Here is a 15,928-nt window from a genome sequence, read left to right as displayed (position 1 = left end):
TACTGAATTCATGTCTTAGTTCTAACAGGGCTTTTCTGTGGCATCTCTAGGGATATATGAATATATACACATATCATGTGCAAATAGTGACAGTTTTACTTCTTCCTTTCCAACCTGGATGTTCTTTATTTATTTTTCTTCCCTAATTGCTCTGGCTAGAACTTCCAATACAATGCTGAACACAAGTGACAGGATCAGGCATCTTTATTTTATTCCTGATCCTGGGGAAAGAATAATCACTTGTTTTAAGTGCAAAATATACATCATTTAGTCTCCTTAACAGACTACTGTGTTTTTCTTCCTAAAGTAGCTGAACCCAATGTTCCATGAAATCTATATACATATATATGTTGTTCTAAGTAAGCAGTAGTGGGTCTCAAAACAGCATGTAGCATATAATATATAGAGAAATCTAAAAGGAAGTGATGATATCTGAGGTGAGACACATGAATTATTTTAAAAAGTAAAACAAGTGCCTATACTATAAGGAATAATAGAGGGGAAGCAGAACTCATAATTTTCTTAAGTTAGGACATTAAAGAGCAAATATTTACAGGTCCCAACATAGCCTATGAGTGGAAAAAAATAGACGAGAATTCATCTTCTTATGTTTAAGATTGACATATTAATATATCTGGCTAATTTATTAGGCTAACCCCTAGACTATATTAATTTAAAGTAAATGAGCATAAAGTAGATTATCCTTAACCAAAACTATATAAAATAACCTTTTCCTTTCTGCAGAACAGAGTAAATCAATTGAAAAAAATTTGCTTAGAGGGTAACAAACTAAAACATGAATATTTTTCAGTCAAAGTGAAGACAGTCTGCTATTTTAGGCAAGACTCTAAAAGTAAATATGAGATTGGCAATATAGCATCATGTCTAACTAGAGTTAAACTATTCTGGCTGTACCAACAACTGAGTGATCTTGAATAAGTTCTTAAACTCTCCAGGTTAAAATCTATTAGAAAAATGGGGGAAAAAACATACACATGAGGTTATTCACAAGCATGAGATGAGTCCATACAACATAAAGCATATAGAACAATGCTTCATAATTACTAGTAGTTACTAGCACTTTCTTTCAGTAGGCTCTCTGAGCATATGCATTAAAAGCCATGGCTAGGGGATCCCTGGGTGGCTCAGCGGTTTGGCGCCTGCCTTTGGCCCAGGGTGTGATCCTGGAGTCCAGGGATCGAGTCCCATGTCGGGCTCCCTGCATGGAGCCTGCTTCTCCTTCCTCCTGTGTCTCTGCCTCTCTCTCTCTCACTATGTCTATCATGAATAAATAAATAAATAAATAAATCTTTTTAAAAAAAAAGCCATGGCTCAGTCATTTGCCACTTAGAGTCTTGTCTTACACCATTCTTCTGGTTTCTCAGTCTAAAAAGCATTCTTTTTTTTTTTTTTTAAGATTTTATTTATTTATTCATGAGAGATACACACACACACACACACACACACACACACACACACACAGAGGCAGAGACACAGGCAGAGGTAGAAGCAGGCTTCATGCAGGGAACCCGATATGGGACTCAATTCTGGGACCCCGGGATCACGCCCTGAGCCAAAAGCAGATGCCCAACTGCTGAGCCATTCAGGCGTCCCTAAAAAGCACTCTTTTCTTCAGCTTGTTTTTTGCTTCTGATATCTGCTACTTCTTGTATTTTACCAAAATATCAAACACATTTTTGTTTTTGTTTTATTTATTTTTTTATTGGTGTTCAATTTACCAACATATAGAATAACATCCAGTGCTCATCCCATCAAATGCCCCCCTCAGTACCCGTCATCCAGTCTCCCCCACGCCCTCACCCACCTCCCTTTCTACCTCCCCTTGTTCGTTTCCCAGAGTTAGGAGTCTTCATGTTCTGTCTCTCTTTCTGATATTTCCCACTCATTTTTTCTCCTTTCCCCTTTATACCCTTTCACTATTTTTTATATTCCCCTAATGAATGAGACCATATAATGGTTGTCCTTCTCTGATTTGACTTATTTCACTCAGCATAATACCCTCCAGTTCCATCCACGTCAAAGCAAATGGTGGGTATTTGTCGTTTCTAATGGCTGAGTAATATCCCATTGTATACATAGACCACAGCTACTTTATCCATTCATCTTTCGATGGACACCGAGGCTCCTTCCACAGTTTGGCCATTGTGGACATTGCTGCTATAAACATCGGGATGCAGGTGTCCCGGCATTTCACTGCATCTGTATCTTTGGGGTAAATCCCCAGCTGTGCAATTGCTGGGTGTAGGGCAGATCTATTTTTAACCCTTTGAGGAACCTCTACACAGTTTTCCAGAGTGGCTGCACCAGTTTACATTCCCACCGACAGTACAAGAGCGTTCCCCTTTCAATCACATTTTTGGTTTCTAACTTCCACCCCTTTCACTCCTTTCAAGTCAATGAAAAAAAAAATACGTTTGTCACTTAAGAGTTCATCTCAGACAAGATTTTTTATTTATAAAGGATTATCAAATATGTTTCTAATTCCAGTCCTCAGAATGCTACTGAAATACATGATAAAGTGTATTTCCCTATCAGCATCTATCACCTCTTCCTTTTCCTTTTTTGGCATAAGTCTAGACTAATATGCAATTTTTGGAGCAGTTGTGAAGCTATTGATAAAGTGGGGAACCAAACAAAAATAGATAGATGCTTAAAGCAGAATGCATTAGATGCTGAATCACTGCAGGAATGTCTCATCCTCATGTCACCTGCAAAGTAGAAATGTTAACACAAACCAACTTCCCAGCAACAGTATAAATAACACCTGGAAGACATGGAATTGTTGTGAAGCATCACAAAATAGCAATATATTTGATTTCATTACATAATCTAAGAATATTCCTAGTAGCAGAAAATATATATCACATATTATACATATCCAATATTTAAAAAATATATCATGAACACAGGTCCACATAAATGAAAAGAAGGCTAACTCTAAAACTATGTGTGATTAGCTATTTTCAAGTTTTCTATTAATCTTTGAGGGGTACTTCTTTGTTAATTTGGGAGATTACCTAGCTATTGCTGAGGAGTCAAAGCAAAGTTTTAAAATAATAATTGCAGAAAAAGTTAAATTGAGAAAATTCTATTTACTTACATTGTATTTTTCAACCACTGGGGAAAGACCTCTGTTTTCCAAGGCAGTAGAATAATTGAGTGTGGCTCATTGGAGACATAGGCCCGCAGTTACACAGTCAGAAGACATTCCATCATTGCATTCCCTTCACTGTGTTAAGACCTCAGGAAATAGTGGTGAACAACAGTTATTGCTCTTATAAAGCTTAGATTCCAGCAGGGAAGGTAGACACTGGAACAAGTATTTACAGTTGTGACAAATGTTATGAAAGAAAACCACAAGTGGAGGAGCCATAGAAATGCACAATGGAGATAACCTAGCCTAGGCAATCAAGAGAAATTCCCTAAGGAAGTAATATGTCAACCAAGTGTTGGTGAGAAAGAGTGGGAAAGAGCTATTCAAGTGGAGAAGGCAGTAGGGTTGGGGTTGGGATGGAGAAGAGAGGTCTAAGCACCTAACTTGTAATCATCTGAGATGGAAACTGTTCTAGAAAGTGGACATTGGACTAATGTGCAGAAGCTTGAGAGAGAGGGGAACAGTAAAATAAAACAAAACAAAAAAGAATAAGCATGAGCCATGGTGGGATTGTTACCATTACACCCTGGAAGGAGCCCCCAGCTGCCCTAGTCACCATTACCACAACGATGACAGACGAGGCCAGGACCCAGTGCTTCCTGTCCTCAGCACTGCCAACAATGAGCCTGTCACTTCCACACCACTGGCAGGGGTAGGGGCACAGAGAGAGGGTTCAGGCAATACCACATTGGTGGCACCTGCCCATGGGGATAAGGTCATTGCATCAAAGGTTTGGGGAACAATACATGTCAGAAGTGGATACAGAAGATGTGATCTATTTATATAATGGACTATTATTTAGCCATAAAAAAGAATGAAATCTTGCCATTTGCAATGATGTGGTTGGAGCTAGAGTGTATTATGCTAAGTGAACTAAGTCAGAAAGACAAATACCACATGATTTCACTCATATGTTGAATTTAAGAAATAAAACAAACAAGCAAAGGGAAAAAAGGGGAGAGGCAAACTAAGAAACACTCTCAAGTGTAAAGAACAAACTGATGGTTACCAGAGGGGAGGTGTTTGGGTGAATGGGGGAAACAGGTGATGGGGATTAGGGAGGGTACATGGGATAAGCACTGGGTGATGTTTGGAAGTGTTGAATTACTATATTAAACCTCTGAAAAATTGCACTGTATGTTAACTAATTGGAATTAAAATTAGAACTTAAAAAAAAGGGGGGGGGAAGGGGCACCCAGGTGGCTCTGTTGGTTAAGTGTCTGCCTTCGGCTCAGGTCATGATCCCAGAGTCCAGAGATTGAGCCCCATGGGCACTGGGATCCCTGCTCAGTGGGGAGTTTCCTTCTCCTCTCCCTCTGCTACTCCTCCTGCTCATGCACTCTTCTCCCCCCACTCACTCTCGCTCTCTCTCAAAAAAAATAAATAAAATCTTAAAAAAAAGAAATGAGTATGGTTTCATCAACAGGAATGACATCAAGGAGATGCATTTGTACACCAGACTGCCATAAACAAGAATAATCCCCAGGAAGTCCCTTTGCACTGTTTGAAATGAAGAGATTATGGTTTGACATTGTCGAAGGAAAAAAGGGAAATGTGACAGCCCCTGGCACAGCTCCAGTGCAAGGCTGTAAATACAACAGTGGAGGGTCCCATTACCCACACTATCCATGTTGCATGTGTCTTTCATGCAATTTCCTGCAGAAGTAGCTGAACAGTGAAAATGGGGAAAGGAAGAGGGCTGGGCACAGTTCCCAACTTAGTACAGTTCCCAACTTAGTACATGAAGACCCTAGGAGCATCAACCCTCCTGTGCAGGGACAAGTGGTGGAAGGAGCTGATAGGCAGGGTGCAGGAGAACAAGGTAGACTAGTGAGACAGAATAGGCATCAAGATTGTAGACCATGATTCCACAGGGTTCCTTCTCACCAGAGACAGCCTAGAGAGGATGGCAATATAGGAAAGATAAGGAAAATCAAGGGGATGAGACCCAAGGTCAGCATCCATTTCAACATCAGTACCAGCACAACTTCAATTATCCACAAAGACTCCCAGAAAACCCTAACTCACCAATGACAAAGAGACAAAAGCAGCCTGATCCACCAGCTGAGAATGTGTCTGCTCAGAGGCTGAGAAGGTCAGGGCTGAGTAAATAGGTAACTCATCATCTCTACCATCGTCTGGTTTACTCATCCAACAAGAAGAAATGAATATGAAATTCCAGCAATAAGAAATGCACCAAAGGTTGGAGCTGAAGACCTTAAGTGCTTTTGCCCGTTGACCAGATAAATAGAGCCCTCTGTATTATTTATGCAGCATGGGTTTTTTAAATTATTTCTGCCTAAAAGTGTTTCTTTTTAGTAAAGATAAATGTGTTTTTTTAAAAAAGCCAAGTTTTTCTCAATACACCTTTAAAGGATTTTAAAATCATATCTAGTAACCTTAAGATTTTTAAGAAACTCATTTTCAATTTGTAATAAAAGTTTATAACTTGGGGGTGTCTGGCTGGCTCAGCATGCAACTCTTGATCTTAGGGTTGTAAGTTTGGGCCCCACATTGGGTGTAGAGATTACTTGAAAAATAAAATCTTAAAAAAAAAGTTTCGCTTGATTTTTACAAAAAAGTCAACAAACAGCAAGCACCTGTTAATAAAGGGAGCACCTGGGTAGCTCAATAGGTTAAAATTTCTGCCCTCAGCTCAGGTCCTGATCCCAGGGTCTTGAGATTGAAGCCCGCATCGGGCTCCCTGCTCAGCAAGGAGTATGCTTCTTCCTCTCTCACTTCCCCTGCTTGTACTCTCTCTGTCAAATAAGTAAATAAAATCTTTTAAAAAATAAATGAATGTCTTTAAGGAAAGAAAGAAAGAAAAAATATGGGCTAGATTTTACTAGGCCTTATAGGACTCATTGCAGATTTTGAAGTTTATCTCAAAGAAAAGAGAAAGCCATAGAAGAGTCTTAAAAGATGAACCTGGATACACTAGGGAAGATGAATTGAGACAGAATAAGGGATGATGTATGGGAAATAGGAGGCCATTGTAGTAATCCAAAATGAGATTATGGTGGATTAGATTGGGGTGGCTAGAGTGAGTACAGAGGAAAGTCACTGAGTTTAAGAGATATTCTAGAACAAAATCAACATGACATGGATTTTAAAAAGTATTTTAACAGAACAATTTAATACAGAGAGTGGAAATACAAACTGACCAGAGAAACATGTAGGATTACTGGACGATACTGAGGGTCCATTTGAGCCTGATGATTGTCATTTTCCCAGGAAATGCACTCTGCAGCCAGGTGCTACTGGGATTACTCAGAGATGTTGATTTTTTTCATGCCACATGTGAAACATGAACAATCCAGGCAATTCAGTGATGGGCAAGAGAGTGACTGAAATGTTGGACCATGGAAGATATTAGGAAGAGATAATATGAGGTAAAAATGCATATGAGAGTAGTTGAGAAAGCAAGATAGAAGGCTAGGAGGCTGCTGGTGATCAGAAAAGAAATGATGTATATTGGTGATTTTCTAGACAATTTTGGGAATAAATGACTAAGTTAGAAATGGAGGATGAGGTCACTGGCAAAGAAGAGTTAACAGAGTGAGAGGCCTAGTATTGGAGAAATGGGTGACCATATTGACATGAAGTTCAACCAAGCTGATGATAGGGCTCAGTAGAAAGGGAGACTATAAGACAGATACCAAAGTCTTCACTGAATAATGGAAAGTGTCAAGGATGAGACAGAAGACAATCATGGGAAGGGGATAAAAAAGAGTATAAGAGTCTTAGCTTACCCACTGTTAAAAATATCAACTGCTAGGGCAGCCCCTGTGGCGCAGCAGTTTAGCGCCGCCTGCAGCCTGGGGTGTGATCCTGGAGGCCTTGGATCGAGTCCCACGCCGGGCTCCCTGCATGGAGCCTGCTTCTCCCTCTGCCTGTGTCTCTGTCTCTCTCTCTCTCTCTCTGTGTCTCTATGAATAATAATAAAAAAAAATACCAACTGCTAGAAACCATAATGTTACACACACACACACAAAGTTTTACATAAAGGTATAAGCAGAAAGGGTTTTAATGGATGATGGACACCTACGTGACTCAGTAGGTTAAGTGTCTAACTCTTGATTTCAGCTCAGGTCATGATCTCAGGGTTGTGAGATCGAGTTCTGTATTGGGCTCCACACTCAAGGCAGGGTCTGCCTGAGATTCTTTCCCTTCTTTCTCTCCCTCTCCTGCTCCTCCCCCTGCCCCAACATGCCCTCTCTCTTTCTCTCAAATAAATAAATAAAATTTGTTTAAAAAAATTTTTTAAATGGATGACCAAAAGGAAATGAACATTAACTGAGCACCTACTATGTGCTGATATAGTGGAAATCTATGCTTTGTCTTCTCCAAATACCTTCTCTTTTTTCTTTCAGTATCAGTATCTCCATTTCCTACAGAGAATGTTATTCCCACTTTCTGTATGGTCCTGGTGAAGCTGCCAATGACTCAACCCAACTCCCCAGAACTTCATAAAATCATGTGACCTAAATGAGAACAATAAGTGTCTCTTTCCTGGGAATTTAAATCTTGACAAGAACTGAGACTGGCTGGAGAAGATTTCACTTATCCATGAACTTGGACCCAGAAAAGAGTCAGAACTTCCTGCTGTTGAGAGGACAAGAGTCTCCCAGTTCTCAAACTGGGTCATTCATTTCTTCCTTGATTCCATGAGGTATCCAATATCATTCTAAGAGATATGCTTTTCTCTGTTAAGTTTGGCAATGTTGGTTTCTGTTGCTTGCAACCCAAGAACTCTGACACTGCCAGGCACAATGCTGGGTGTTTTATATGTGGATTTGTTTAATTTAATACTCACAATACTCTTAAAAGGAAGATACTGTAATCCTCATTCTATGTATAGGGAAATTGAGGCTTATCTAGGTTAAAAAGTAACTTGCTCATGAACACACAGGCAATAAATTGTGAAACATGACAAGGGGCTCAGGTCTTCGTGTGGATGCCTGAGGTTATGCTCCTTCCACCTGACAAATAATCAGAGTTCTTAAGTTTTCCTTTATTGCTACATAAACTTAACACTTCAGATGTATTTTGCTTTAAATGATCTCTACTAGATATCAGCAGATACATCAAATTAAAGTTCTGTATATTGTTTTATTATATATATATATATGCACTTTTTTCCTTACTTAAAATATCTCCTAATCACATAAAATCCAGCTCTTTTATTTTCTTTTATGTTCCAAACTCTTTTGTATGCCATAAGTAAGAACAATGGCACACAATCTCACAATGGTGATAAGTGTAATTATGACTCCAAGAACATGCTTAATAACCATAGTTTTAAGCAAAACTAAAACACAGAACCCCATAAAGATATAATACATAGAGAAGGAAATCTATCAGATGTCTTGGGAGCAACAAAGTACAAGATGTGAAAATTCTCCTCAAGATATGCACTAATTGGAAAAACAATGATATGAAAAGTAAAACAGTAGACAGAAATGGAGCAAAAATGCAAAAGCAGTCTGTGATTCACTGTGAAATGGATATTTTAAGAGAGGTGACTTGTTGGGAGCCGCGTGCCAGGAAGGGGTTAATGGATTGAGTAATGGCTCTCTGTTGACTCTTCCAGGCCCACCTGACTCACCCTTGTTGTTGATGGCTTGGCTCAAGGACGCATACTATTGCTATCTATTCAAGGGCGCATACTGTTGCTATCTACTGTGAAAGGACATGTCTGGAGAACTAAGCTTAAAATATCCTGCTTGTTAAACAACCCTGCTTTATAAAAGAGTGAATAATACAAATAAAGTTGGCATTGTGGCTGAATCCGGCCATATGTCCCTCCTGCTCCCACTCTGTTTATGTCTCCTTTCTTTTCCTCATTCCCTTACCCTCAGCCCTGGACGGTTGTCGCCCCCAGCCTGCGCGACAAGTGGTGCCCGGACAGGGACCTGAGCATAAAGCACATGAGAAGTTTCCGGAATTGAATTATTCAGGTAAGGGAACCAGGCGGGGTCCTGGGACGGCGGGAGTAAAATCATGGGACAAAAGCAATCAGCAAATCAGGTTTTATTTATAGCTGGATTACAAACCCTTCTCGGAGAAGGAGGGTTCAAGGTACCTAATAAGACCTTGAGAAGCTTTTTCGAAACTGTCAGGGATTTATGCCCATGGTTTCTGACTGAAGGGTCCTTAGATTTAAAACATTGGAGAAGAATTGAACAAGAACTGAAAAATCAAATTTCCCTTAGAGGCGAGACAGCAGTCCCAGCCGGGACTATGAGATTGTTTGAGCAGTTGCGACAAGTCATTGACCCTTTACATAAGATTAAGATTATTTCCTTGAAATCTGAAACCGAGAACAAAAATAATCAATTTGAAAGTAAGTTTGAGGGTGACTCTGAGAAAATTCAGCCTCCCTCGGCAGCTATGAGGCAAATGGCCTTATCATCCTCTTTTTCTCCTGGCTCTCCCCCCGCTCCAGCTGGGGATCACTCCTGGAAAGTTATTCCTGAGCCTCCTGGGGTCATCCCCCCTGCCCCACCGCCTATATCCGATCCAACAAAAACTTATGGGTCTCATAAGGCAGGCCTTAGAGGACCCCCTTTGTTGAGATCGGGAGAAGATGAATTCGGGGACGACGATGTATATTTGAACAATAATAATAAAAGTCCTCCGAAAGAATACATGCAAATGACAAAATTTTCTGATAAAGGACAGAAAAAGGGGCCAGTCCCCGGATATAGGGATCAAACTACTAGTCCCTTGCCTTTATATCTTACAAACTCCAACCGCAGAGATGAGATCTGGGAAGGAGCACCTGCTGTCCCCCCACAGACTTTCCCCATAATAATTAACCAACAATCAGCCGGAGGGTTTGATATTAAAGGTGTGACCCCCTTACAAAGGGCACTGTATGAGGCCGAAAGGCGTGGAGAGAACACCACTGGATTTACTGCTTTCCCTGTCTCTTTAGATAATGCCGGTCGGCGCATGTATTCAGCTCTAAACTTTAAAGTGTTGAAAAAATTAAAAACTGCATGTGCCCAGTATGGGCCCACTGCCCCTTTCACTTTGTTCATGCTGGACAATTTGAGTCGAGAGACCCTATGCCCTGGAGATTGGCATGTTGTAGCCAAAGCATGCCTTTCTGGGGGGGATTATTTGATTTGAAAATCTGATTATCATAACAGATGTAATGATCTTGCTAATTACAATAGGAGAACTGAAATTCCTGTCTCATATAAAATGCTTGCAGGGACAGGCGCTTACCATGATGTAGGTCAACAATTAGATTACCCTGATGTGGCTTCTACACAAATCAATGAGGCTGCTATTACATCTTGGAGGAAGCTGCCTACTTCTGGGGCCAAAACAGAAAAATTGTCCAAAATACGACAAGGACCCGATGAGAAGTACTCAGACTTTGTAGCCCGTCTTCTGCAGACAGTGGGAAAGATAGTTACTGATGTGGAAGCCGGCACTATTATAGTAAAACAATTAGCTTATAAAAATGCTAACAGTACAGGCCAGGCTGCAATTCGGCCATGGAGAAAAACTGGAACTCTTAAAGATTATGTCCGTCTTTGTGCAGAAATAGGCCCTTCGTATGTGCAAGGCTTAACACTGACTGCTGCTTTAAGGGGAATTTCCCCACAACAGATGCAACAGCAGATGCTAAAACAGGGAACTAGAGGTGGCAGACGTGGGCAAAAAATTTTCATGGGAGCACAGACCTGTTTTAATTGTGGAAAACCAGGTCATTTTAAGAGTCAATGCCCGCAATGGAAGGCCGGTTTTGGGAATTCTGTGAGTCCGCAGCAAGTTAACAAACCTTTATCTCTCTATCCCAGATGTCAGCGGGGGTTTCATTGGGCTAATAAATGCCGTTCCAAGACAGATCGGTTCGGAAACCCCCTTTCGGAAAACCGAGGTCGGGGCTTGTCGCAGCCCCAAAAAACAATAGCGACACTGACCCCAGTACAGGATCCCTTGAACTAATTAAAGCCAACACAGCTGATCTCCCAGGAATTGACAAATTATACTGAGGTACCCCCTCCAATGCAGGGCTAGATTTAGCTCCTGCTTCCTATATATATTTGGAAGGCGGGCAGCCCCCTAAACCCATACCTACCGGAATATGGGGACCTCTTCCTAAAGGAACTTGGGAATTAATTTTAAGTAAATCCAGTTAAACTTTAAAAGGGCTTACTGTATATCCTGGGGTGATCGATAAAAACTACACGGGAGAGCTAAAAATTCTTACTAGTCTCTCCCAAGAAACTCTCACATTGGAACCCAAGGTTCCTATTGCCCAGCTAATATTAATACCTAGGTTTAAAACTAAAAATAAAGTAATAAAACCTCAAAGAGGCAGCCAGGGCTTTGTATCTACTGATGTACATTGGATGCAATTAATATCTGCGGATAAGCCTTATCTCTGCCTTAAGATAAATGAAAAAATTTTTAAAGGATTGGTAGACACTAGAGCAGATATGTCCGTCATATCTCAAAATCAATGGCCTAATGCTTGGCCCACGCAAGAGACCTCCACTCCAGTTAAGGGGGTGGGTATTATAAATACCCCTAGGATTAGCTCCAATCAGCTTTACTGGGAGACTGAGGATGAACACTCTGAAAGATTTTGTCCCTTCGTTCTTCATATTGATCTTAATCTATGGAAAAGAGATGTACTTACAAAAATGGGCTTGATTCTTAACACAAAAAAACTTCCTGTTTCTAAACAACAGGAAGCTGTTTCCTTTATGATGGCTCAAATGGGTTATGTTCCAGAAAAAGGACTCGGAAAAGACTTACAAGGGATTGTACAACCCGTCGAACTTGAGGAAAATCCTGATAAATTAGATTTGGGTTTTCTCCAGGGCCACTGACAAACCCCCACGCTATGCCTCTTAAATGGTTAACCAATGTCCCTATATGGGTGGACCAGTGGCCCTTACCTGATCATAAACAAGAGGCTGCTAAAAAGCTGGTTGAAAACAGGTGCAGTTGGGGCATCTTGTTCCTTCCAACAGTCCTTAAAATACTCCTATCTTTGTTATTAAAAAGAAATTTAAAAAAATGGAAATTATTGCAAGATCTCCGAGCAGTTAATGCCGTTATGAAGCCCATGGGAGCTCTTTAACCCGGGCTGCCTGCTCCTTCAGCCATTCCTTTAAATTATCAATTACTTATCTTAAATTTAAAAGACTGTTTTTCACCATCCCTCTATCTCCTGATGATTATGAAAAATTCGCCTTTTCAATTCCTACTACTAACCTACAAGCCCCTTATGCCAGATATCATTGGAAGGTTTTGCCTCAGGGCATGGCCAATAGTCCTACCCTATGTCAGAAATTCGTAGGCAGAGCTTTGACCCCCTTTAGACTTGCTTTCCCATCTATATATTATATTCATTATATGGATGACATTTTACTAGCCGCTAATGAGGAAGGGACTCTCTTAAAAACATTCGAAAAATTGCAGTCTTGCCTTCAAAAATTTAATTTGATAATGGCCCCTAAAAAGGTTCAGAGAGCTGAACCTTATAAATATCTTAAATATATTATTAAACAAAAAACTATTAAGCCACAAAAAATTCAAATACACACTGCCCCTCTTAAAACATTAAATAATTATCAAAAGTTGTTAAAAAATATCAACTGGATACGTTCAATGTTAACTTTAACTGCGAAACAGTTACGCCCCCTCTTTAATATACTAAAAGGAGACTCTAATCCGGCCTCTCCTAAAATGTTGACAGAGGGCGCCAAACAAACATTAAAATTAGTCAATAATAAACTCTCAAAAGCTCAAATTACAAAAGTTTCTTTGATAAATTCACTATACTTAATTTTATTGAACCCTGCCATCATGCCTTTGGCTGTCCTTTGGCAACCTCATGGCCCTTTAGAATGGATACATCTCCCATTACATTCTCTGCATGTTATTAATTCTCTTCCTAGCATGCTGGCTCAACTCATCACTCGAGGAAGGACGCTTTCCCTACAACTCCTAGACAAGAAGCCTAATTTTTAAATCTGTGCTATGTTAACTAAAAAAAAGTTTAAAAATTTACAACAGTTTAACCTTGATTGGCAAATTGCCCTCGCCTCATACCCGGGCCAAGTTAAATTCCATTTGCCGACAAATAAACTTCTGCAGTTTCTAAATAAGGTTTCAACAATCCCACAAGTTTCCCTTTCTCACTCCCCAATTGAAAAAGCTACAAACATTTTTATGAACGCCAACAAATCTGACAATATTACAATTTATTATGTCTCTAATAATAAAAAACATATAAAAAAAATATCATTACTCAACTAAGTCAATGCAAAGAACAAAATTAAAAACTGTTACTATTGCTTTACAAAAATATCCTGAGCCATTAAATCTTTTCTCTATATGTTGCTCAAGCTGTGCCCTTACTTCCCTCTGCCTTTTTATGTTGTAATGATAAAGAGTTATATATCCTCTTCTCGTCTATTCAACACAGTCTTCTTAAAAAACATAATCTAATTTACATTTCTCATATTCGAGCTCATTCAGGCCTGTCTGGCCCATTATCCTATAAAAATGCAATTGCTAATAAAATCACGCATATTAATTTTCTTTCTTCTTTTAATACTACTAAAAAAAAACATAATAAATTTCACCAAAATTCAGCAGCTCTTCAAAGACAATTTAAAATTTCACGTAAATCAACCAAACAAATAATAAAAAAATGTCAGACTTGCCCTAAAACCCTCAATCTCCCTTCATTTACTGTTAATCCCCGAGGCCTCTTACCTAAACGTTACATTATATCCTCCATTTAATAAATTAAAATATATCCATGTTTCTATTAATACCTTTTCAAAATATATTTTTGCCTCTACCCACAGTGGAAAAGCCTTTACTAATATACAAAATCATCTATTTGCTGCATTCTCCCAACTAGGCCTCCTCAAGACTATTAAAACAGACAATGGATCTGCTTATACCTCGTCTTCTTTTCAACAATTTTGCCTAACTTTCGACATTTCACATTCCACTGGTATTCCATATAATTCACAGGGTCAGGCCATTGTTAAAAAAAGTCATTCCACCCTAAAAACTTATTTACATAAATTAAAAGAGGGGGAGATACTTAAGGGAAAGACTAAGTATTCACCACATATGCATTTGGCATTAACTTTATATGTTTTAAATTTTTTAAATGTTGATGCAGTAGGTAAAACTGCAGCTGAGAGGTTTTGGGCTCCAGAACTGGAGCCCTTCCTCTATGCACGATGGAAGGACCCGCTGACGGGACAGTGGTCTGGCCCAGATCCAGTCCTCCAGCGAGGACGGGGGTTTGCTTGTATTTTCCCACAGAATGAGGGGACGCCGCGGTGGCTGCCGTTGTGGTGCGTCCGATTTACCAAAGAAAATGGCCCGCCTCTCCCTGCAACCACGAGCTCCTCAACGGGACCAGACGGTGAAACCCCGGAGGAGAAGGGGGAGGAGAGCCCCATTGCCTACTCGGGGACAAATAAAAAAGGTGGTTGGCAAGGCCAAACAAACCGTACGTAAAGCCCAGGCCCCCCTTACTCCTACTAACCTGTTTTTGGCTCTTTTAGCAGGCATCTCCGCCTCTACTGAGACAGCCGAGGCGTCCTCTTATTGGGCTTTTATGGTGGACCCTCCTTTTGCACGGCCCGTTACTTGGGATAATCCCACGCCTCATGTACCTACTAATCTACCAGATGCGCTGGGCGGGCTGGAGGCATAGTCCATTGAGGCTGTCGCAAGACCCATCAGCTGGACTGGGTTGGCGGATCAGGTTCCAATTTGTTTCCAGGCCGCTGAAAATGGTCAGTCCCCCTCCTATGGGTGTCTTTTTACTAAGCAGGTGACCCGCACTGTCAAGCGTCGGTATTGGGATGACGAAAAACATAATAAAGATCAAAGGGAGGAAAAAATGGTTGATTATTGGGCGCTTAATGAACCATTCTTCGCACCAGGGGCTACTTCTAACCTTCGAGATTCTCCTCCTGGAATGAGCCCTTGGGACTATCCTGACTGCCCTACAGTGCCCAATTGGAAATCATCTCTCCCGGTTTGGAGAGAATGCAGAGTGCGAGACCCTGAGACTTTGCACCCAGTAATGACACCCTCTTTGCGTATAACGGACTGGTCAAAATCAAAATCTGCAGCCTGACAAAAAATACAAGTCAGAGTGAGATCTCCAGGACTCCGTGCTGCCTATGAACATTATGGACACGTGCCTCCCGGCACGCTTTCAACACCACGCATGATACATTCGGACCTTTGGAAGCTGGCTGCAGCTCTCCGTCCCCTTAAAACAAACTCTGCTACTGGACCTATCTACCCCCCTCATGTTGATCTGTATATTCAGACTTGCGTACCCCGTCCCTTCCTGTTGGTGATGGGGAGAGACAAAATTGATAAGCTTCAAGCCTCTCAGGACAAATACCAGGCTAGTTGCCAAAATTATGTATTGACTAATTGTTTACCTGTTCATCTGCCCCCTGGAGATGCTCGCCCTGTTACAGTTATGTTAGTACAGCAACCCCCGTATGTCATGCTCCCTGTTAATATTACTGGTCCGTGGTATACTAGTTACGGGTATTCCTTTGCTAAACAACTCACTGATATAGTGGTAAAAACAAAAAGGTTTTTGGGTCTGTTGGTGGCAGAAATAGTTGCTTTTGTGTCTTTGGTAGCCTCTGCCACTGTTTCTTCTGTGGCACTCAGCCAAACCATCCACACCGCTCAACATGTTAATTCCTTGGCCCATAATGTATC

The 15,928-nt window shown here is 40.6% G+C and overlaps 1 protein-coding gene across 1 annotated transcript; it reads left to right on the top strand.

Moving 5' to 3' along the window:
* Positions 1-9,141: 9,141 nt before the first annotated feature.
* On the top strand, positions 9,142-14,485 carry LOC121497077 (endogenous retrovirus group K member 8 Gag polyprotein-like). The gene is made up of 2 exons (XM_041766127.1): positions 9,142-13,315; positions 14,349-14,485. The coding sequence occupies exon 1, from the start codon at positions 9,179-9,181 to the stop codon at positions 10,310-10,312; it is 1,134 nt and encodes a 377-aa protein (XP_041622061.1). The 5' UTR covers positions 9,142-9,178; the 3' UTR covers positions 10,313-13,315; positions 14,349-14,485.
* Positions 14,486-15,928: the final 1,443 nt, after the last annotated feature.

Source organism: Vulpes lagopus, chromosome 8 (assembly GCF_018345385.1).
Source record: "Vulpes lagopus strain Blue_001 chromosome 8, ASM1834538v1, whole genome shotgun sequence".
NCBI lineage: Eukaryota > Metazoa > Chordata > Mammalia > Carnivora > Canidae > Vulpes > Vulpes lagopus.
This window is presented reverse-complemented; position numbering and strand designations above follow the sequence as displayed.